Genomic DNA, 24,100 nt, shown 5'->3' with positions numbered 1-24,100 from the left:
GCCACTGTGTGCGGTGGTGGAGGGAGGGAGTGTTTTTAGGGCAGTGAATGGGGTGCCAGTCATGCACTCTGCTTTGTCCCAGATGGTGTTGAGCTTCTTGAGACCTCGGGTAGTTGCACTCACTAATGTCGACTAAAATAGGGAGACATCTATTAAATATTCATACTATACCAGGAACAGAGTCATAGAGTTATACAGCATGGAAACAGGCCCTTCAGCCCAACTCATCCATGCCAACCAAGGTGTCTTATGGGCTAGTTCCCATTTACCTGCATTTGACCCATATCCCTCTCAACCATTCCTATCCATTAACCTGTTCAAATGTCTCTTAAACATTGTAATTGTACCCGCCTCAACCACTTCCTCTGGCAGCTCGTTCCCTATAACCACCACCCTCTGTGTGAAAAACTTGCCCCTCAGGTCTCCTTTAAATCTTTCCCCTCTCACCTTAACCTGTGCCCTCTAGTTTTAGACCCCCCCACCCAGGAAAAAGACTTTGACTGCCTACCATATCTGTGCCCCTCATGATTTTATAAACCTCTACGCTCCAGGGAAAATAGTCCCGGCATGTCCAGTCCCTCCTCATAACTCAAGGCCTCCAGTCTGCAGTACAAACTATTGAACATCCATGCACACATGTAAATAAACCCCAATGCAGACACTGGCTTCTGCAACTCAACAGAGATTGTATACTGACAGGCGTGTAACCTTGGCAACACCACCCATCATTACAGCAATTATGGTCTTGAAGGCACACAGTCCAATAAACAAACATTAAAGTAAATCACACAGGCAAGCCCTTATTCTGAAAGGGTTCTAATTAACTCCCTACAGATTACAACTTTCAACTGGGAGATTTTATTTCTAAATTCTTAGGTGCTGGAGTACAATTGGCAACTTGTAGCAAAGCAGGAGCTGGTGATAGGAGCATCTCTCCGAGACACAGCCCCTAGCACAGAGAGCTGCCGTAAGCTGGGACTCACTGCCAGAAGGGTGGGGAGAGGAGATTCAACAGGAAGCTCCGAAAGGGAGACACGAGACTGCAGATGCTGGGAGCTGGAGCTACAAACAATCTGCTCAGGAACTCAGGGAGTCGAGCAGCATCTGTGGGGAAAGGTATCTTGTACTAACTCAATACCACTGTTGTAACAGACTGATCTGTATGGATGGTGTAAGACATGTTTTATACCATACCCCAGTACATGTGACAATAATAAACCAATTACCAATTTAAGGGTCAACGATTTGGGGAGAAGCCCTGCATCTGGATCTGATACAGGGTTCCAACCCAAAACATCGACATTTCCTCTCCTCCCCACAGATGCTGCTCGACCGCTGAGTTTCCTCCAGCAGATTGTTTGTTGCTCGAAAGGAATTGGGTAAATACTTGACAGAACACAGAACATAGAACAGTACAGCACAGAACGTTGCATCGAACTAATTAAGCTAATGATACCTATATTAAACTAATCCCTTCTCCCTGCAGATGGTCCATATCCCTCCATTCTCTGCATATTCATGTGCCTATCTTAGAGCCTCTATCGTATCTGCCTCACCACCACCCCTGGCAGCACATTCCAGGCACCACCGTTCTCTGTGTAAAAAAACTTGCCCCGCACATCTCCTTTGAAATTACCCCCTCTCACCCTAATTCATGCCCTCTAGCATTAGACATTTGACCCTGGGAAAAAGATACCAGCTGCATACTCTATCTATGCCTCTCAGATCTTATAAACCTCTACCAGGAAAGACAGTAGGTGTGTTAGGGAAAAGGAGGAACAGTTGGGACAGGTGAACAAATGACCAGTACAGGACACAATGGGCTGAATGGACTTCTGGTATTACCTATGATCTGAATGTTTGCAATCAGAGTCTGTGGCAGGATTCTCTCTCATTTGTTCATCTCTCAGCACATGGGAGTTACTGGCAGTGCAGTGCAGCATGGGCTACAGTATGCAGTGGTTATGTTCCTGGACTAGCAACTGGACGTCTGGACCATTGATCCAGAGGCATGAATTCAAATCCCACCATGGCTCCTGGAGAGTTTAAATTCAGCTGAGTGGGTCAAGTTGCAATTACAACAGGTCTCAGTAATAGAACATAGAACAGTACAGCACAGAACAGGCCCTTCGGCCCACAACGTTTGTGCCGACATAGCTAATACCTCCTACCTAACAGATAAGATCTTATCTTAAGATCTCTTTATTAATCACATGTACATCGAAACACACAGTGAAATGCATCTTTTGCATAGAGTGTTCTGGGGGCAGCCCGCAAATGTCGCCATACTTCCGGCGCCAACACAGCATGCCCACAACCTCCTAACCCATACGTCTTTGGGATGTGGGAGGAAACCCACGCAGACACGGGGAGAACCATACAGACTCCTTACAGACAGTGGCCGGAATTGAACCTGGGTCGCTGGTGCTGTAATAGTGTTACACTAACCGTTACACTACCATGCCTGCCCCTACACTACAGAATGCCCATATCCCTCTATTTTCCTCTCAGTCATGTGCCCACGGTGAGATTGTTGTAAGAACACATCTCAGGGGAGAAAATCTGCCATCCTCAAAGGTTCTGGCCTGTGCATGATTCGTTGACTCTTCAACGGCCTCCTCAGTTCAGGGGCAATCAGTGGGTGGGTAATGAATGCTGGTGTTGCTGGGTGATGTCTATCTCTCATTAAGGGAATCCAAGTACTATGGTAGTTAGTGCAGGAAAGTGGCAACCAAGGTGAAGGATTGGCATGATCTTACTGAATGGTGAAGCAGGAATGAGGGGCCAAATGGCCTCCTCCTGCTTCTATTTCTTATGTCGGGGGGGGGTGGGGGTGGGGGGGGTGAGTCACTAGTGGTTTGAGTTGGAACCCAGGGAAACTGAACAAAAACATGTTGTACCCAAGTAAAAGGCTAGGGTCCCACAACAGAACCTCAGGTCAATAACCCACCACACCAACTAACGAGCCCAGGTAAAAGGCTGAGATAGAAAATAAGAAGAATGTTTTTAGGATTCCCTAGAAGTCACCAGGAAGCACACTGCCCTTAGGAACAGGAGGTTCCACTGTTGAACACAGAATTCACACTGCAGTGTGGAGGCTGTGAAGAACTCTCTCTGGAACAAGGCATTAACCCAGGGGACTTCCAGCTCCCCCATCCCACATCCTGAAACTGAGGAGGTGCCTACCACATTGGGGACCTGGAGTCACATATGAAGGCCCCCTGAACTTCCTCCGAGAACTGTGGGTATAAGGACCATCCCGGGCACCATTGCCAAGGAGTGACATTCTATGACTGCCTCACTCATTTCATTCACCCGATTTTAAATTTTTCCGGACTGCTGCCGTGGGATTTGAGCTTGTGTCGAGGTGCATGGTACCAGGCCTCTGGAACCTAATTCAGTAATGTAAGCACGGTGCTACTTGCAGCTCTGGATCTGTCCAGACTGGCTGGGAGGAGAGGCCGATGGTCCTGGGCCAAGTGGAGCCTAGGGTGGACCTTGTATTGGCTGGAATCACTGAGGCAACTTTATGCCTCAGCAGTTGGATGTGTTTAGGACTCTTGTGCTCAATTACAAACACTGGAAGGAATGTGGGTGAGGTCAGAGCTCATTGAGTCCCATGAGAAAGGACAAATTTATAGTCTGACCCTCAGCACAACGACCTAGGTTTGGAAGGACAGCATTTATTGCCCATCCCTAATTGCCCCTGAGTAGGTAGTGAGGAGTCACCTTCTTGACACTGTAGTCCTTCTTCACCACCTTCTTCTCCTACAGAGCTGTTGGGGAGGGAGTTCCAAGACTTAGACCCAATGGTTATGGGCAGTCAACAGTCAAACACATTGCTATGGGACTGCGGTCACATGTAGACCAGATCAGGTAAGGATGGCTGATTTCTTTCTCTATAGAACACAGAACAGTACAGCACAAGAACAGGCCCTTCAGCCCACAATGTTGTGCTGAACTAATTAAACTAGTAATTAAACATCTGGCTAAAATAGTCCCACCTGCCGACACAAGATTCAGATCCCTCCATTCTCTGCACATTCACAAGCCTATCTAAGAGCCGCTTAAAGCCCTCTATCGTATCTGCCTCCACCCCCACCCCTGGCAGCACATTCCAGGCACCCACCGCTCTCTGTGTAAAAACATTTTCCCCCACATCTCCTTTGAACTTACCCCCTCTCACCTTAAATGCATGTCCTCTAGTATTAGACATTTTAACACTGGGGAGAAAGATACCGGCTGTCTACTCCATCTATGCCTCTCGTAATCTTACAAACTCCTATCAGATCTCCCCTCAGCCTCCACCGTTCCAGAGAAAACAACCCAAGTTTGTCCCAAACTCTCCTTATAGCACCTGCCCTCTAATCCAGGCAGAATCCTGGTGAACCTCCCCTGCACCCACTCCATGGCCTCTACATCCTTCCTATAATGGTATTGGTATTGGTTATTGGTTTATTATTGTCACTTGTACCAAGGTACAGTGAAAAACTTGTCTTGCATACTGATTGTGCAGGTCAATTCATTACACAGTGCAGTTACATTGAGTCAGTACAGAGTGCGTTGATGTAGTACAGGTAAGAACAATAACAGTACAGAGTAAAGTGTCACAGCTACAGAGAAAGTGCAGTGCAATAAGGTGCAAGGTCACAACAAGGTAGATCGTGAGGTCAGAGTCCATCTCATTGTATAAGGGAACCTTTCAATAGTCTTATCACAGTGGGGTAGAAGCTGTCCTTAAGTCTGGTGGTACGTGCCCTCTTGTGACCAGAATTGAATGCCACACTCCAGATGCAGCCGAATCAGAATTTTATAAAGCTGGAACATAACATCCTGACTCTTGAACTCAATGCCTCGACTAATAAAGGCAAGCGTGCCGTACGCCTTCTTCACCACCCTATTGACTTGTGAATTGATGAAATTTTACAACAATCCAATAGTCTTGTTGCTTTTTCATTCCACATTTATTTAATTTACTGAATTAAATCCACAGCTACCTTGATGGGATTTGAACTCATTTCACTGGATCATTATTCCACAGTCCAATAATTAAACAACTTGAGTCACTGTTCTGTGGTACAGGTGAGGTACCAAGAGACTTCCTCCATCAAGAGAAACAACATATTCACATAGATCAGGTGGAAAATCTAACAAAACATTCATCTTAATAATTTTCAATGAATTGGGTGTTCTGTATAAATATTTCATAGGCAAATTATGGACAGTTTTTCTCTCCTTATTGAAGGAAGGGCATACTTGCATTGAGGGCAGTGCAGAGAAGGTTCATTGGGTTGATTCCTGAGGTGAAGGAGTCACCTTATGAGGATTCAGCAGATTGGGTCATTGGAGTTCAGAAGAATGAGAGGTAACCTTATTAAAACATTCTGGGGCAATTGACAGGGTGAATATTTCTCCCGGTGGATTTATAGAATCATACAGCACGGAAACAGGAACATCAGACCAACTGGTCTGTGCTGACCAAGACTCCCATCCAAGCCAGTCCCATTTGCCTGTGTTTGGCCCATATCCCTCTGAACCTTTCCTGTCCAAGTACCTTTTAAATGTTATTAATGTACCTGCCTCAACCACTTCCTCTGGCAGCTCGTTCCATGTACTGACCACCCTCTTGGTAAAAAAGTTGCCCCTTGGGGTCCTATTAAATCTCTCCCCTCTCACCCTAAACCTATGCCCTCTAGTTCTCAATTCCCCAACCCTGGGAAGAAGATGGTGTGCATTCACCCTGTCTATGCCCCTCACGATTTTATATAGATCACTCCTCTATAAGATCACCCCTCATTCTCCTATGCTCCAGTGAATAAAGTCCCAACCTGCTCAACCTCTCTCCATAACTCAGCCCCTCGAGTCCTGGCAACATCCTCGTAAATCTCCTCTGCACTCTTTCCAGCTTAATGGCATCTTTCCTATAACAGGGAGAACAAAGCTAAACACAATATTCCAAATGCAGCCTCACTAATGTCTTATACAACTGTAACATAATGTCTCAACTTCTGTACTCAACGTTATCTAGAATGGGGAGACCTAATTCCAGACTTAGGAGCTGCCCATTTCAGTTGGAGGTGAAGAGGAATTTCCTCTCTCCTAGTGCACTGAATCTTTGGAATTCTATCTCCCACGGAGCTGTGGGGGAGCAGAGTCACTGAGTACATTCAAGGAGGAGATGGACAGATTTTTGGTCTGTGGGGAGTGGAGGGTTCTGGGGAATGGGAGGGAAAGTGGATCTGTGGCCAAGTTCGCAGACGATACCGGGATTGGTGGCATTGTGGATAGTGTAGAGGATTGACGAAGGATAGAGCGGGATATAGATCAGTTGCAGATATGGGCAGAGAAGTGGCAGATGCAGTTTAATCCGGCCAAGTGTGAGGTGTTACACTTTGGGAGATCAAATGTAAAGGGACAGTACACTGTTAGACCGGTACTGTTATGATGGGGCAGGATCGAGGGGCCGAATGGCCAACTCCTGCTCCTATTTCCTGTAATGAAGAATGCTCCCACACCCAACTCCTGCTGAGCTGCCAACCCACAATCCCATCTGAAGCAACTATTACTCCAACACTTCCTGCTACAACACTGAGGTCATTCTCAGTTATCCCAACCTGTTATTTGCCTTTAGAAATAAACTGGCAATGTGTGCACGTGGTGTGTGACAAAGACACGTCCCTGTGGCAAATTCCTGAGGGTGCATCGTCAGGAGGGGTTCAACACTGAATCGGCATGTCCCCCTTGACCCTCACCAATTTTTTATCAATGCACCATAGAAAGAATCCTATCCAGATCCATCACGGTTTTGGTACAGCAACTGCTTTGCCCAGGATGGCAAGAAACTGCAGAGAGTTGTGGACACAGCTCAGCCGATCACAGAAAACCAGCCTCCCCTCCATGGACTCTGTCTACACTTCCTGCTGCCTCGGTAAAGCAGCCGACATAATCACAGACCCTACCCACCCCAGACATTCTCCCTTCTCCCCCCTCCCGTCGGGCAGAAGATACAAAAGCCTGAAAGCACGTACCACCAGGCTCAAGGACAGCTTCTATCCCGCTGTTATAAGACTATTGAACAGTCCCCTAGAATGAAAAGATGGACTCTTGACCTCACAATCTACCTTGTTATGGCCTTCCACCTTATTGTCTGCCTGCACTGCGCTTTCTCTGTAACTGTAACACTTTATTCTGCATTCTGTTATTGTTTTCCCTTGTACTACCTCAATGCACTGTGTAATGAAATGATCTGTGTGGATGACATGCAAATCAAAGTTTTTCACTGTACCTCGGTACATACGACAATAATAAACCAATTTACCAATTTACCATTTTAAATTTAATTTATTAATCAATCCTTGGGACTTGGGAAGTCAAACCAGGGTAGGACTTGTACAGTGAATGGTTGGACCCTGGGCAGTGTTGTGGAACAGAGGGACCCAGCAGTACAAGTACATTGCTCACTGAAAGCAGAGTCACAGGTAGACAGGGTGGTGAAGAAGGCATTTGGCACGCTGACCTTCATCAGTCAGGGCACTGAGTACAGGAGTTGGCACATTATGTTGCAATTGTATACGACATTGGTGAGACCACACTTGGAGTATTATACAGCCTTGGTCACCCTGTTATAGGAAAGGCGTGGCTAAACTGGAAAGAGTGCAGAGAAGATTTATGAGAATGTTGCCAGGACTCGAGGGCCTGAGTTATAGGGAGAGGTTGGGCAGGCTGGGACTTTACTCCTTAGACGGTAGGAGAATGAGGGGTGACCTTACAGAGGTGTGTAAAATCATGAGGGGCATAGATAGGGTGAATGCACTCAGTCTTTTTCCCAGGGAAAGGGAACAAAACACTAGAGGGCACAGGTTTAAGGTGAGAGGAGAAATGTTTAAAAGGGACCTGAGGGGCAACTTCTTCACGCAGAGGGTGGTGGGTATATGGAACGAGCTGCCAGAGGCAGGTACAATAACAACATTCAAAAGACATTTGGATAAGCGTATGGACAGGAGGGATGTAGAGGGATGTGGGCCAGACACGGGCAAATGGGTCTAGCTTGTGAGCGCCATGGTTGGCATGGACAAGTTGGGCCGAATGGCCTGTTTCCATGCTGTATGACTCTATGATTCTATAGCCCGCAAGTCTTTGAGATGTGGGAGGAAACCGGAGTACCCGAGGGAAACCCGTGCAGTCACAGGGAGAATGTGCAAACTCCACACAGACAACACCTGAGGTCAGGATTGAACCCAGGTCTCTGATGCTAAGAGGCAACAACTCTACCAGCTGCACTCTATGAGTGGGCGAGGCACTCTTTGATGGAATAAATTATTAGAATAAGATTGTCCAATCCTGAATTGAAACTAGCCCCAGTAACGGTGGAACCATGAAACTCCTGGATGTTGTAACAATCCACCAGATGTTGTTTGGGGAGGAGCAGTCTGGTCCACACCTGACCCCAGACCACCAGGCTCTGAACTGGCTTCAAATCCAGGAATGGGGAATAAATGCCAGTGTTGCCAGTGGCATCAACATACCATCGGCAAATGGAACTCCAGTGGTTGCACTTCTACTGCTGAGCACCTGAACACAATGCAATAGGAGCAGGAGTAGGCCACTCGGCCCCTCAAACCTGCCCCACCACTCAATGTCCGATCTACCTCAGGCCTCAACTCCCTCCTCTGTGCCAGTTCCCCATGGCCCCCTAATCCTCCAATCTTTCCAAAGATTTATCTCCCTCACTTCCAATGATTCAGCCTCCACAAGTCTGGGCTAGAGTAATCCAGAGATTCACCTCCTTATGTTGAGAAGACATTTCTATACCCTCAGTTTTTTAAATGATTTCCCCCTTATTCTGTAACCATATCCCCTCATTTTAGAATCTCCCACTGATGGAAACATCTACACTGTCATGTCCCTTGGGATCTTATATGGAGTCAGAGTTATACAAACAGGCCCTTCAGCCCAACTCGTCCATGTTTCAATAAGATCACCCCTCGCTTTTCTGAGGGCAGGCGGTGGCAGGTTTGAATCCCACCCTGGGCAGACCCTCCAGAGCTGGATGATCAGAGGTGGTGTTATTGAACAGAGACCATGAGCGCAGCTCTCTCACACCTTGGATGAATGCGGAAGATCCCACAGACAGTATTCCAAATACGAGCAGGGGATCTGTCCTGGTGTCCCTCAACCATTATCCTTGGAAAACAGCTTCAAAGAAAGTGGCTCCCCTATTGAACCTGACTTCCTGCACGCCACCAGTTCAACCAGTGTCACACAGTGGAGTGTAGGGATGGACCTGATAGAGGTGTACAAAGTTATCAGGGGCAGACATAGGGTGGATAGAGAGAAACTTATTCCCCATGACAGAGGTGTCCAACGCAGGGGGCATTGGTTTAAGGTGAGAGTCAGGGGGTTTTGAGGGGTCTGAGGGAGAATTTTCCCACCCAGAGGGGTGTTGGAATCTGGAACGCACCGCCTGAGGGGGTGCTGAAGCAGAGGCTCTCACAGTACTCACAAGGTACCTGTACAACCACTTCAATCATCAGGGTGAGAAGGCTATAGATCACGTGTTAGAACTGGGATTGGTGTCGATTGGCTATTTGTCACTGGGGCCACAGCTGGGCAACACCTGCACATTGATGGTTGGCACCCACATGACGGGCAGAAGGGCCTGTTCTGTGCTGCGGGCCCAATGACTCTGAGACCTAAGGCAGTGCTTGCTGACTCTGAACTGGGCTACCAAGCCCTGAGGTGCCTCATCGATTGTCACTGGGTTTTGGGCAAGAGCTGTATCCTTTAGGATGGAACGGAACGAACAGATGGACCGAGAAGTTCTCTCAGTCCCAAGGTCCACCAACAGGGCATTACACACTCCACAGACACAGGCACGGTAGTGTAGCATGATGGCGTAACGCTATTACAGCCGCCAGCGACCCGGGTTCAATTCCGGCCAATGTCTGTAAGGAGTCTGTATGTTCTCCCCGTGTCTGCGTGGGTTTCCTCCGGGTGCTCCGGTTTCCTCCCACATTCCAAGACATATGGATTAGGAAGTTGTGGGCATGCTATGTTGGCGCCGGAAGCGTGGCGACACTTGTGGGCTTGCCCCCAGAACACTCTACACAGAGGTGCATTTCACTGGTGTGTTTCGATGTACATGTGACCAATCAAGAAATCTTCTTCTTATCACAGGTGTCTCCTAGGACCGAACCTAGGTTTCAGGGCTGGGGTGGTGGGGGATAGAGAGGGCTCTGACAGCAGTGTGGGCCTTCAGCTCCAGGTATCAGTAGTAAGTGGCTGGGTTGCAAGATATTCGGATCAGGAGAGGGGGGGAATGGGACGGATGGGATTTTTCTGCTGGCAGATACAGCAGCCTCAGCAGCAAGAGATGAGCTGCCGACAAGGTTCAAATGTTATCTCGCAAGTGTTGGTCTGTGGGGACTTTGCTGTGCATATTTCTAACATGACACAGGTGACCTCTTCACCCTGCTCCCTCTGATGTGCCTTTGAAGTTTATTCCTTTACAAAGAAGTTAGTACTGTTAAGTTAAAAGCAAACTACCAATTATATTGGGTTTTAAATAGTAAAGATGCAGGTTCTGTCCAATGAGGGGAGATTAAAAAGAATAGGCTGTCCTCTCTAAAGCTGAGGAGATCGTTTTTGAAATGAACAAAGATCCTATGGGTCCAGATTCCAGTCTACAACCTGAAACCCCCAACTGTCCGTTCCCCCCCACAGATGCTGCCCGACCCACTGAGTTCCTCCAGCAGATTGTGTGTTGCTCCAGATTCCAGTGTCTGCAGTCTCTCTTGTGTCTGCAAAGTCCTTTTGGGGCCTGACAGGGAAGATGTGGGGAGGGTGTTTCCCCTGACTTCGGTGGGGCGGTGGGGGGGGGGGGCGGGTGGTGGGGAGGAGTGTAGAACCAGGGGTCAATGTCTCAGAATAAAGGGTTGGCCATTCAGGGCTGAGGCGAGAAGTTGCTTCAGCCAGGGAATGGTGAATCTTTGGAATTCTTTACCCAAGAGGCTGTACCAGTCAGCACGGGATTTTTAGATATTAAGGGAATGGAGGGATATGGGGTTAGTGCAGGGATGTGGTGCTGAGCTAGATGGTCAGTCACGATCTTACTGAATGGTGGAGCAGGCACAGAGGGGCAGAATGGCCTCTTCCTGGCTGTACTTGTGCATTTATACTTTTATGGTATTGGAATTGGTTTATTATTGTCATCTGTACCAAGGTACAAGGAAAAACTTGTCTTGCATACCATTCATACAGATCAATTCAATCCACAGTGCATTGAGGTAGTACAGGGTAAAAACAATAACAGGATGCAGAGTAAAGTGTCACAGCCACAGGGAAGTGCATTGCAGGTAGACAATAAGGCGCAAGGTCATAACAAAGTAGATTGTGAGGTCAAGAGTCCACCTGATCATACTAGGGAACCGCTCAATAGTCTTATAACAGCAGGATAGAAGCGTCCTTGAGCCTGGTGGTGTGTAGCAGAACATCCCAAAATATCCAGCAGAGTGATCGTTAAACCAAGGTCTACATTGAGCCACAGAGATATCAGGGCAGGTCAAATAAAGGAGCATCTTAAGGGAGGTGCGAGAAGTGGAGGGAGGGTCAGGGTAGGAAGTCCAGAGCTCATGTCCTGGGCATCTGAAGGCCTGGTCACCAGTGACTGAGCCATTAGACTCGGAGGTGATCAGATGGAGGAGTGCAGAGGTTGCCAAAGGACGTAGGACTAATGGAGGTCACAACGGGGAAGACCATAAGACATAGGAGCAGAATTAGGCCATTCGGCCCATCAAGTCTGCTCTGCCATTCAATCATGGCTGATTTTTTTGTCTCAACCCCATTCTCCCGCCTTCTCCCCTTAACCCCCTCACCAATCATGATTTGGCCTCCACTGCCCTCTGTGGCAACGAATTCCACAGATTCATCACCACTTGGCTGAAGAAATTCCTCCTCATCTCAGTTCTAAAGGGACGTCTGTTTATCCTGAGGCTGTGCCCTCGGATCCTAGAGTCTCCCACTGATGGAAACATCCTCTCCACATCCACTCTATCCAGGCCTTTCAGGATCCGGTATTTGGGAAGGGGAGAGACCACAGAGGGATTTGGAAGCATGGGTGCAGATAGTAAATCCCAGTCCCCCACACTTCCATGCGCCACGCATCACTGACCTTGTCCCAGCCGGGCTCCTGTTAGTGCCTCCCGGGCACTGCCGTATCCCAGCTCGCGACACACCACGCTGGCGGACAGGAGGTTCCAACGATCGTCACAGATGGTTCCCCATTTACCATTCTTCAGGACTTCCACTCTGCCCTCACCAGTCTGTGCTCCGCCCTTTAACCTCACCAGGGGTTGCTGGGAAAAAGAAACGAATCACATGTTGGCCAGGGCATTGGAGTCATGGAGTTATACAGCAGGGAAACAGGCCCTTCGGCCCAACTCATCCATACTAACCAAGGTGCCTTCCTGAGCTAGTCCCATTTGCCAGTGTTTGGCCCATATCCCGCTAAACCCTTCCTATCCATGGACCTGTCCAACTGCCTTTTATACATTCTAATTATATCCGCCTCTACCACTTCTTCTGGCAGCTCATTCCATCTACCTACCACACTCTGGGTGAAAATGTTGCCCCTCAGGTCCTCTTTAAATCTTTCCCCTCTCACCTTAAACCTGTGCCCTCTAGTTTTAGCTTCCCTATCCTGGGACAAAGACCGTGATCATCCACCTTATCTCTGCCCCTCAGGATTTTATAAGTCTCTAAAAGGTCAAAGGCATTGTTTAGATCAAGCCCATTGTATCACATCACTATGCCAAGCACCAATCATTCCAAGTTGGCACACAGTTTAGCAAGACCATAAATTATGCAAACCAAGGTCTATAGGGTCATAGAGTCACAGCATGGAAACAGGCCATTTGGCCAACATTTCCATGCTGACCAGTGCTCACCCATCCATGTTAATCCAGCTCTTGGCCTGTAGCCTTCTCTGTCTGGGTGATTCAAGTGCTTGTCTGGACACTTCTTAAATGCTATCAGTGACTCTGCTTCCACCACTCTCTAAGGCAGTGTGTTCCAGGTCCTCATTGCTCTCTGGGTGAGAAAGGTCCCCCTCAGATCCCCTCGAAACCTTTTTCCCCTTACCCTAAATCTGTGTCTTGCAGTTTTATCTACCTCTGATACGGGGAAAAGTTTCCTGCAGTCTACCCTATCTATACCCCTCATAATTTTATGTAGCTCAACCATGTCTCCTCGTAACCCCCTCCGCTCCGGGGAGAACAGACCCAGCCTCTCCGCTGTCTCCTCATAACTCAAACTGATGTTATGTTGAAAAGTAGGCAAGTGATGCTAAACTTGTATCAGACCTCAGCCAGACCACACTTGGAGTATTGTGTACAGTTCTGGTCACCCTATCATAGAAAGGGTGTCAAGAGACTGGAGAGGGTGCAGAGAAGGTTCACAATGATGATCCCAGAAATCCAAGGGTGTATGTATCGGGAAACAGGATGAACAAGCTGGAAGCCTGAGGGGAGACCCAGTGGGGGACTGTAAAGTGCCGAGGGATGTTGATGGAGCAGATGCAGAGAGAACGTCTCCGCTTGTGGGGAAGAGGGTAACCAGAGGCTGTCAGTGTCAGAGAGTCAGCAAGAAATCCAACAGGGAGTTCCGGGGAAACTCCTTACCCCAGAGAGCAGTGAGAATGTGGAGCTCCCTTCCACAGGGAGGGGTGGGGGTGGATGTGCTGATGTGTTTAAGGGGAGGCCAAACTCTTCCAGCCCTGGTAACATCCTTATATAATTCCCTCAAAACCTCTCGAGAGCTTTCATGCACTTACTGGAACGTGGTGTTGGAAAACAGATTTAATTGTTGGTTGGGTTTATTTATGGACAGAGCAGCTTCTCATGGCCATTTTTCCCACTTGGTCTCCAACAGAACACACTCCAGATCCTCCGTTCCCCTCGTTCATTCCCCAGACTTCTGTGCCTGCACCTTTGTCCCAGTCAAGAGGAGGACCAGAGGTGGGGGGCTCAGATGTTGAACGTTTCACTGGAACCTGACAGGAAAATCACAGGGTGGGCAGAGGTGGACTGGGGAAGGAAGGGAGAAAGGCAAAGGAAGGAAGGAAGGAGTGAACAATAGAGAGAAGTGAAGAAAAAATGGGACAGAGGAATAGAAAAGAAAAAGCAAAATAGAGTTTGGAAAAAATAGAAAGCAAGAGAGGGTGACAGAGAAAGAAAGTCAGAGAGAGCGTTAGTGGGAGAGGTAAAAGGAGAGAGAAAGAGAGAGTCAGAGAAACGGAGAGAGACATGAAGAAGAAACAGAGACAGATAGAGACAGAGAGAGAGAGAGACAGAGAGAGAGAGAGACAAAAGGAGGGAGAGAGTGAGAAAGAGAAAGAAAGAGAAAGCGACAGAGAGGGAAGAGAGAGAGTCAGAGAGACAGAGAGAATGAGACAGAGATAGTCGGAGAGGTGGGGAGAAGAGACACTGAGACAGATAGAGAGAGCAGACTAGATAAAGAGAGGCAGAGAGAGACACACATACACAGAGAGGCACAGAGCGCAAGTCAGAGGCAGAGGGAGCTGGGTTTCTGGAGCAGCTTCTCAGCTGTGTGTGGACGCAGTCGAATTGATGTGTGCTTCGGAAATGGTCAGATTGCTGGCTCCTGGTATTGTGGGGGTGGATTGAGATGGAGAGTCCGGTCTTTGTGTGGGTGCGGGTCAAATCAGCGGCAATGCAGAGGAGGTGCAAAAACTCAGGATGTGTTTATTTCAATCACTTTCATGCAGAGCCTTAAAGGGATAGTCACGGTTCACAGTTGATCATATAGAGTCATACAGCACAGAAACAGGTCCTTCGGCCCAACTTTTCCAATCTATCCCCTCATGATTTTTACACCTCTGTTAAGGTCACCTCTCAATGTCTTACAGTCTAAGGAATAAAGTCCTCGCCTGCCCAACCTCTCACTCAAGTCCTGGCAACATCCTCGTAAATCTCCTCTGCACTCTTTCCAGCTTAGTGGCATCTTTCCTATAGCAGGGCGACCAAAACTGAACACAGTACTCCAAGCGCGGCCTCACCAACATCCTGTACAACTGCAGCATCACATCCCAACTTCCACACTCAGTACCCTGACTGGTGAAGGCCAGTGTGGCAGACGCTTTCTCCACCACCCTGTCTACCTGTGATGCCGCTTTCAGGGAACTGTCATTGTAACTCTGGTGCTGCAATACAGGGTTATGCAGAGGCACACCATTTTAGGAGTTCAGACCAACCTGCCCTGAGAGAGCCCTGACACACAAGGTCTCCTCACGAAGCCGTGGGAGATCGGACAATACAGTCACCTTACCTCGGCGCGATAAGCCTTCCGGAATCGACTGCCGGTGCCCTGTGTGAATGCAGGTCCTGCCACACAGCTAACCACCGTGTGCATCCCTCTCTCACAGGGGTGCAGCTTCTTCCCAGCTGAGATCTGCACCCTGCACTCTGACAGATGTGGCTCATTGCCACTGCACGACACCTTGTGGATCCAAAAGCTCTTCTTTCTGGTGGCCGAGTACAGCCTATCGGACATGAGAGAGAGAGAGAGTGACAAGTGCAGCCCCGCCTACCCCACTCCCTACGCCCCTCCCCCTCATAGTCTTTTAATTCATTCATGGAATCGTGGCGACACTTCAGTGGTACCAAGATAAGACAAGACATCTTTATTAGTCACATGCACATCGAAAGACACAGTGAAATGCTCCTTTTGCGTAGAGTGCTCTGGGGGCAGCCCACAAGGGTCGCCACACTTCTGGCGCCAACATAGCATGCCCACAACTTCCTAACCCGTACGCCTTTGGAATGTGGGAGGAAACCGGAGCACCCGGAGGAAACCCACGCAGACACGGGGAGAACGTACAAACTCCTTACAGAGAGCTGCTGGAATTTTGCGGGCTGCCCCCAGAACACTCCACGCAAAAACTGCGTGTTTCGATGTACATGTGAGTAATAAAGGTATCTTATCTTATCTAACACAGCAAGGAAACAGGCCCTCCGGCCCAAATTGTCCATGTCGACGAAGACACCCACCTAAGCTAGTCCCATTTGCCCGTGTTTGGCCCAAAAACCCTCTCAACCTTTCCTAATCAAGTACTTATCCAAATGTCTCTTAGCTCATAGATGTGGATGTGCCAGCAATTATTGTACATCCCAAACTGGCCCCAAACTGGAGAGGTAGTTAAGAGTTGACCACATTCCCGTGGGACTGGAGTCACGTGTATTTCAGACCAGGTAATGTCGGCAGATTTCCCTCCCAGAGGACAATAGTGAACCAGCAGGCTTTTACACCAATCTGTCACTGTTACTGGGGCTGTCACTTGCACGGTGTAGTTACTTAATTGCTTGAATTTAAATTCCCCAGCAGTGCCAGGATTTGAACTCTTATCCCTGGGTCAATGGTACAGGCCTCTGGAATCTAGTTCACCACTACACTGTTATATCCAGACCTCACTGGTCCTGACACAGGTGTCTTGACTGGGTAAATGTCACCAACCATTCACCATCACTGAGTTATAGGGAAAGGTTGAATAGGTTAGGACTTTATTCTCTGGAGCGCAGGAGAATGAGGGGAGATCTTATAGAGGTATACAAGATTATGAGGGGGATAGATAGGGTGAATGCATGCAGGCTTTTTCCCCTCAGGTTGGGTGAGACTAGAACCAGAGGTCATACGTGTAGGGTGAAAGGTGAAATATTTCAGGGGAACCTGAGAGGGAACTTCTTCACTCAGAGGGTGGTGCGAGTGTGGAACGAGCTGCCAGCGAAAGTGGTGGATGCAGGTTCAATTGTAACATTTAAGAGAGGGTTGGACAGGTACATGGATGGGAGGGGTTTGGAGGGATATGGTCTGGGTGCAGGTAGATGGGACTGGGCAGAAGGTCAGGTCGGCACGGACGAGATGGGCCGAAGGGCCTGTTTCTGTGCTGTAGTGCTCTGTCACTCTATGGTTCTATCACCAGAGCAGCCAAATGAAAAAATGTTTCTTAACCCCACGCTTTCAGACAGCTCCCTCTCTCCACAAGTGCCAACCGATGCCTGGTCAACTGTTCATTTTAAGTCTGACAGTGACTGACAAAGGATTTACAGGAGAAGGGAAGGGGCAGGTAGATTGACAGATCTGCTGTGATGTCAATGAATGGCCTCCTACTGTTCCCATGCTCCAGAATCGCTCAGGTACAGACTGCTGTCCATGGGTGGGGTCCTGGGTTTGGACAGGTTTAGGGGAGGGGCAGAAGGGGTTGACATCCCTCTGGGTGCAGACCAGTGTACAGTATTCAGTAAATGGCAGAGTTCTTAAGAGCATTGATGTACAGAGGAATCTTAGGGTGCACGTCCACAGCTCCCTGAAAGTGGCAATAGAAGTGAATAAGGTGTTAAAGAAGGCGTACAGCATTCTTGCCTTCATCGGTCAGGGTGCTGAGTATAAAAGTCAGGAAGTTATGTTGCAGCAGTATAAAACTTTGATTAGGCCACTTCTGGAGCATTGTGTACAGTTCTGGTTGCCCCATTACAGGAAGGATGTGGAGGCTTTGGAGAGGGTGCAGAAGAGGTTCACTAGAATGTTGCCTGGATTGGGGAATATTATCTATAAGGAGAGGTTGGACGGACTTGGGTTGTTTTCTCTGGAGCATCGGAGGCTGAGGGAGACCTAATAGAAGGGTATAAAATTATGAGAGGCGTAGATAGGGTGGACAGTCAGAATCTCTGTCCCAGAATAGCTGGCAGCAAAAGCCAGGGGTAAAATGATGGGAGCTTTAAAAAGTATCAGGTGCTTTTATTCTCCTCTGAATTCTTTTAAGGTAAGATAAGTTAAGATATCTTTATTAGTCACATGTACATCGAAGCACACAATGAAATGCGTCTTTTGCATAGAATGTTCAGGGGGCAGCCCGCAAGTGTCGCCGCGCTTCTGGCGCCAACATAGCACACCCACAACTTCCTAACCCGTACGTCTTTGGAGTATGGGAGGAAACCAGAGCACCCGGAGGAAAGAAATGTAGACCTGGGTGCGGGGCTTGAGGAGGATCCTGCCTCCTTTAGGTGGGATGCCTTGAAGATGGTAGCATTGATAGAGCAATGCCCAGACACAGGTGACAGGCCAGTGGCAAGGGAGACGTCATAAAGGAACCTCCAGGAATCCACCTAATGAAGTTGAACACCCCCAAAGAGGTTAGCAACCAAGCTAGAGTATCACCAATGTGTGACCAGGACTCAGAGAAGAAGAAGTCTCCTGAGAAGGTCGAGAGCCAGCCCAGCTTGCAAAATGCTAACAACCTTGGCAGTAAGTAATTTTCATAAATATTTTTTCCATTTGAGGTAAATAGCCCGTCACACTCCAAGCACCATTATGAAGCAGTGAGCTCTGTTCTCCCTCCCTCTCTTTCCCCACATATTTAGATGACTAATACAAACCTTCTGTCTCCTTTATAGCTTCAATAAAAGTGCAACTACTAAATTAGCTCAGTGTGTGAAAGGGTCATGAAAAGGACATGAAAGTCAGTCACGGTTCCAAGGGAGAATGATTGATGCATTACCGAGAGAAAAACTGCTTGATACCTGGCTTTAGGATTCTTCATCTTTTGATCCCATTGCTTCCTGCAACAAAAGAATGCAAGAGATGAATATCTCACTGACACCACTGATGCAACACAGCAGACTAGACGTGAATAAATAGCGGGTGTGTGACGTGGTATTATATATATTTGCATAGGCACAGGATTCAGTTTAATCTCTGATGATTAGAGTCCCTGGTTTCACTCTGCCTGCACATTTTCACTAGGAATGATCTAACAGTCGGGTTTCTCCTCCTCAGGATCCAACAACCCATCCATAACATTGAACAAGTGAAAGTTTTACAGCCAGGTGTGTTTCTAATGCCTGGCCAGAGATGAGGGTGCTGCCTAGCACAGACTGCACCAGGTGGGAAACGTCACTAAAGAGACGGCAGTGTATGACCAGAGAGCCGTGAAGATTCTTTGCAATTCATGGACAGAATGAAAGAACTGATGTCTTCAATGTAGAACAAAATGGGGTGATGCTCACTCCTCTGCTTGACAGCTGCTTCAGACACTGAGTGCTCCAGGTTGGAATAAATAAAAATAATTTGCAACCAAGATGGTGTCAAGTCAAAGAGCACCAGGTACAGGGGAGAGGGGCTGATTATGCAGGTGCAGTATGTATGTGGGAATGGTGGCCTTCATTGGAAGAGGGATGGAGTATAAGAGTAGGGAAGTCTCACTCAACTGTCCAAGGCACTGGTGAGACCACACCAGGAGATGTGCAGCTTTGGTCTTCTTACTTAAGGTGCATCGGAGGCCGTTCAGAGAAGGATCTCTGGGTTGAGTCCTGAGATGAAGTGGTGTCTTGTGAGGAAAAGGTTGTGCAAGTTGGATCCAAACACTTTGCAGTTGAGAAGAATGTGATTTCATTGAAATATAGAAGATCCTGAGGGGGGTTGTCAGGGTAAGTACAGAGAAGACCTTCCCCATGGGGGGGGGGGGGGGGGTGGAATCCAAAACTGTGGGGGCAATGTTTCAGAATAAAGGGTCACCCATTTCAGACGGAGGTGAATCTTTGGAACTCTCTCCCCCAGAGAGTTGTGGAGGCCAAATCGCTGAGTATATTCCTGGCCGGGGAAGATCAGCTTTCGGTCTACAGGGGAGTCAAGAGTCATAGAGTCATAGAAATAGCATGGAAACAGGCCCTTTGGCCCAACTGGTCCATGCCGACCATGATGCCCACCGAGCTAGTCCCATTTGCCCACGTTTGGCCCATATCCCTCTAAACTCCTTCCATCCACATACTTATCCAAATGTTTTTTAAATATTTTTGTTCCTGCCTCAACCACTTCCTCTGGCAGCTCGTTCCATACACCCACCACCCTCTGCGTGAAGAAATTGCCCCTCAGGTCCCTTTTAAATCTCTCCGCTCTCACCTTAAACCTATGCCCTCTAGTTTTTGGTTCCCTCCCTTGAGAAAAAAACTGTGTGCGTTGACCCTATGCCTTTCATGATTTTGTACACTTCTGTAAGGTCACCCCTCACCCTGTCTATGCCCCTCATGATGTTATACACGTAGAATGATGGGGAACAGGCAGCAAAGTGGAGCTGAGGCCAAGATCAGAATAGCTGTGATCTTGTTCAATGGCAGAGAAGGTGAATATATCCTGTCCTTGTGTTCTTATCCCAGCTCCTGCTCTTTGGAAGTAAGATGGTGAACTAATGGATCAGCATTCCAGAAATCTGGACTAATAATCCAGATTGTGTGCGTTCAAATCTGCAGTGTGGGCGCTCATGAGCTCAGGAGGGACACACAGTGCAGAATTTCCAGACCTGTGGAAGAACACACATCTCTCAGAAAACCTGAGTGTTTTTTTTAAAAGCCTCCCTCTTAACATGTGTCACTGACCAACATAAATCAGCTTTCAGCTGGAAAGTGTAAGATGACATAGTCAAGTGCTGCTCAGGTAATACCACTTTAGGTTCCCCTGTCATGCTAATGGTCTGTGTTGCATTAGTAATGTACCTTCTAATACTTATAGAGTTCCAAAATGCAGCCAACAATATGTATTTATTCATGGAACATTTCGAGCTCAATCAAGTATAAATCTGTGCTGTTCAGAATAAACAAAAAACTCTCTTAAAGAAAAAGGAGGAATTGGAGGGACGGGAATATTGGTTTAACTTGCATGGCAAGATGTAAGATTACGAGCACCTCTTGACAGCACCTCAGATTTATCAGAGCAAGTGAGCCCAATAGGAACATCACCATACAAAACTGGAATAAGCTAGATAAGGAGATATTAGGAGAGGTGGTGAGATGGTTTTAAGTTCCCACGAAGGGAATGGAGGGATGTGGATGATACACAGGAGGAGGACATTTAGTACAAATTAGCATCAAGATCGGCCCAACATGGTGGGTGGAATGGCCTGTCCAGTGCTGGACTGTTCTTTGTTCATCTTAAAGGAGAATCAGGGAGAGAATCAACAATTCTCAATGATTCAGGAACAGCTTCTTCTCCTCCACCATCAGATTTCTGACTGGACCGTGAACCCATGAACACTACCTCGTTATTCCTTTCTTTTGCACTATTTATTTATTTCTGTAATTTATAGTAATTTTATGCCTTACACTGTACTGCTGCCACAAAACAACAAATCTCACGTCATTTAAGTCAGTGATAATAAATCTGATTCTGATTCTGAACTCCAGAACTTGGAAGTCAGATAGTTGAAGGCACAATGATCCAGCTAGCAGAGCCACTGCCTCTCAGCTCCAGCGACGTGAGTTCGATTCCAACCTCCGGCGCTGTCTGTGTGGAGTTTGTGCATTCTCCCTGTGACGATTTGTGTTTCCCCCAGGTGCTCCGGTTTCCCCCCACATCCCAAAGATATGTTGGCTGGTGGGTTAATTGGCTGCTGTAAATTACTCCGTGTGTAGGTGGGTAAGAAAAGAATCAAAGAGGTAAAGTAACTTACAGGGTCTACAGGGAAATGAGGAGAGAATGGGATCGATCAGTTTGTTCCATTGAGAGCTGGTATGAACCTGATGGGTTGAATGGCCTCCTTCTGTGTCATGGTAAGGAAGGTGAGACACCAGTGATGATGCAATTAAGATCAGGAATGCTTGATATTTTGGCTACAGAGAGGGGGAGGGCTTGGAGCTGGAGGAATGTGAATACAAGGAAGATCATTTTTAATTGGGCTTTGGTGATCCAAAGTAGGTCAACGAAAGCAGGGACGGTGGGTGAACAGAGCTGGACATGAGTGCCTTGTCTTTGTTCCCTCTCTGTGCTGTAACTGTGTCAGCGTGCAACAGTGACAGTCCCTCGACCAACGCATGCAGTGCTGCATCAGCCGACCTTCTATCAGTTCAAAGACTCAGCCGGAACAATGTTGACGCTTTTCTGTTTCATCTGGGGATACAACCAAAGCTTAACATTAAATTCAGTGGAGGAACTTCATCTGGCTCACACAGGAGCAGTGAATGCTGGAAACTCTCAGTGGGTCAGGCTGCACCTGTGGGAGGAGGAACGGTCAATGTTTCAGGTCGGAGACGCTGTGTCAGAACTGGGAAGTCGACAAGAGAAGCTGGTTCACCTGAGGAGGTGGGAGAGGGTGGGGGAGGGTGAGAGTAGATGGGGGAGGGTGGGGGACGGCGGGAGAGGGCGGGGCAGAGCGGGTGTAGATGGGGGAGGGTGGGAGTGGGCAGGGGAAGGCAGGGAGGGTGGGGGAGGGTGATGGAGGGCGGGAGTGGGTGGGGAATGCTGCATTTCACAACTCCCTCTCTCTCTTGTCAATGCTCGCACCCTCTGACTGCTCCCATCGGGCAGAAGATACAAAGGCCTGAAAGCACGTACCACCAGGCTCAAGGACAGCTTCTATCCCGCTGTTATAAGGCTACTGAACAGTTCCCTAGTATGATAAGATGGACTCTTGACCTCACAATCTACCTCATGGCCTTGCACCTTATTGTCTGCCTGCACTGCACTTTCTCTGTAGCTGTAACACTTCATTCTGCATTCTGTTATTGCTTTCCCTTGTACTGCCTCAATGCTCTGTGTAATGAATTGATCTGTGTGGGTAGCATACAAAACAAAGTTCTTCACTGTACATCAGTACACGTCACAATAGTAAACCAACTTATCACCGATTTATCACCATTCACTCACTGACCAGATAACCCTGTTTACAGATTATCCCCATGGTCACCCTGTTTCTACCCCATCAGGTACATACCTCCTCACCCACCCTAGGCAATTAGGGATGGGCAATTAAATGTCCTCTCAGCCTGCGAAGCCCACATCCCTTGAACGAATAAAACTAAGGAATCCCCTCCTCACCCTGCTCAGAAGGACCCACCCACCCCCCCCCTCCCCGAACCAGTGAAAATCAACAAAAAATCTCAGTGGGTCGAGCAGCATCTGTGGGGGGAATGGAATTGTCAATGTTTCAGGTCGAAACCCTGCATCAGGGAGAGAACTCCAGAGCTGGGAAGCCAGATAGTTGAAGGCAGAGTGATGCAGCTGGTAGAGCCACTGCCTCTCAGCTCCAGCAACCCAGGTTTGACCCAGCGACCCAGCCCTGATGCAGGGTTTCAACCAAAAACGTCGACAATTCCTTTCCCCCCCACAGATGCTGCTCGACCCACTGAGTTCCTCCAGCAGATAGTGTGTTGCTCCTCTGGTGTCTCCAGTGAAGATCACGTCCCCTTCTTGTAGTTACACTTTCCACACATTAAGCTACCTTGACTTAACGTTAAGAAAGCTCCTCAGAACCACGTAATCTTCTGGATTCAGGAGAGAGAATCTGATTTATCTCAATGCAAGTTATAGTTTCCTAATGCAGGAGTCGAGCCGTAAATGAATATCATTGCCAGCTGTATCAGAGTGGATTCTTGCAACGCAATCAAAATCCTTCCTGTTTTTTGTTCAGGCACCAGAATATCTGGGCTCATTTTTTTTACTTAGTGCTTATTGGATACCAATCATTATAATCTCCACTGTCGACAGTAAGAATTACCAGGAATCACCACAATCAGTTCTGATAACGTGTAATGAAACCTCACTTATGGGCAATAACACCCATTGCTCTGATGTATTCTCAGTGAAACACAATCACACTCTGACTGCACTGGGTCACCAGAAACATCCGCTTGCAGAAACCTCCCAACACATACATCCAGGCTGTACAACTGGAGTATTTTGCACAGTTTTGGTCATCCTGTTATAGGAAAAATGTTATTAAACTAGAAAGAGTGCAGAAAAAATTTACCAGGATGTTGCCTGGACTTGGGGGCCTGAGTTACAAGGAGAGGGTGCGTAGACTGAGATTGAGGGGCGACCTGATGTACAAGATCATGAGGGGCATAGACAGGGTAAAAGCACATAGTCTTTTCCCCAGGGAGGGGGTGCTAAAAACAAGAGGGCAGAAGTTTAAGATCAGAGGGGAGAGATTTAAAAGGGACATCAGGAGCAGCTTCTTCACGCAAAGGGTGGTGCATATTTGGCGGGCACATTAGCAACATTTAAAAGCCATTTAGATAAGTATGTGGATAGGAGAGGTTTA

General features: G+C 47.9%; 1 protein-coding gene across 1 annotated transcript in view; it reads right to left on the bottom strand.

Annotated features, from left to right (window-relative positions):
- loxl4 (lysyl oxidase-like 4) overlaps positions 1-24,100 on the bottom strand; it is a 94,133-nt gene that overhangs the window by 26,920 nt on the left and 43,113 nt on the right. The window contains 3 exon segments of the mRNA XM_052027294.1: positions 12,170-12,353; positions 15,343-15,556; positions 18,591-18,629. Coding sequence (XP_051883254.1) covers positions 12,170-12,353; positions 15,343-15,556; positions 18,591-18,629 — 437 coding nt within the window.

The sequence above is a fragment of the Pristis pectinata genome, chromosome 12 (genome assembly GCF_009764475.1).
Source record: "Pristis pectinata isolate sPriPec2 chromosome 12, sPriPec2.1.pri, whole genome shotgun sequence".
In the NCBI taxonomy this organism is placed as follows: domain Eukaryota; kingdom Metazoa; phylum Chordata; class Chondrichthyes; order Rhinopristiformes; family Pristidae; genus Pristis; species Pristis pectinata.
The sequence above is the reverse complement of the archived record's forward strand: the minus strand, read 5'-3'. Positions and strand labels throughout refer to the sequence as shown.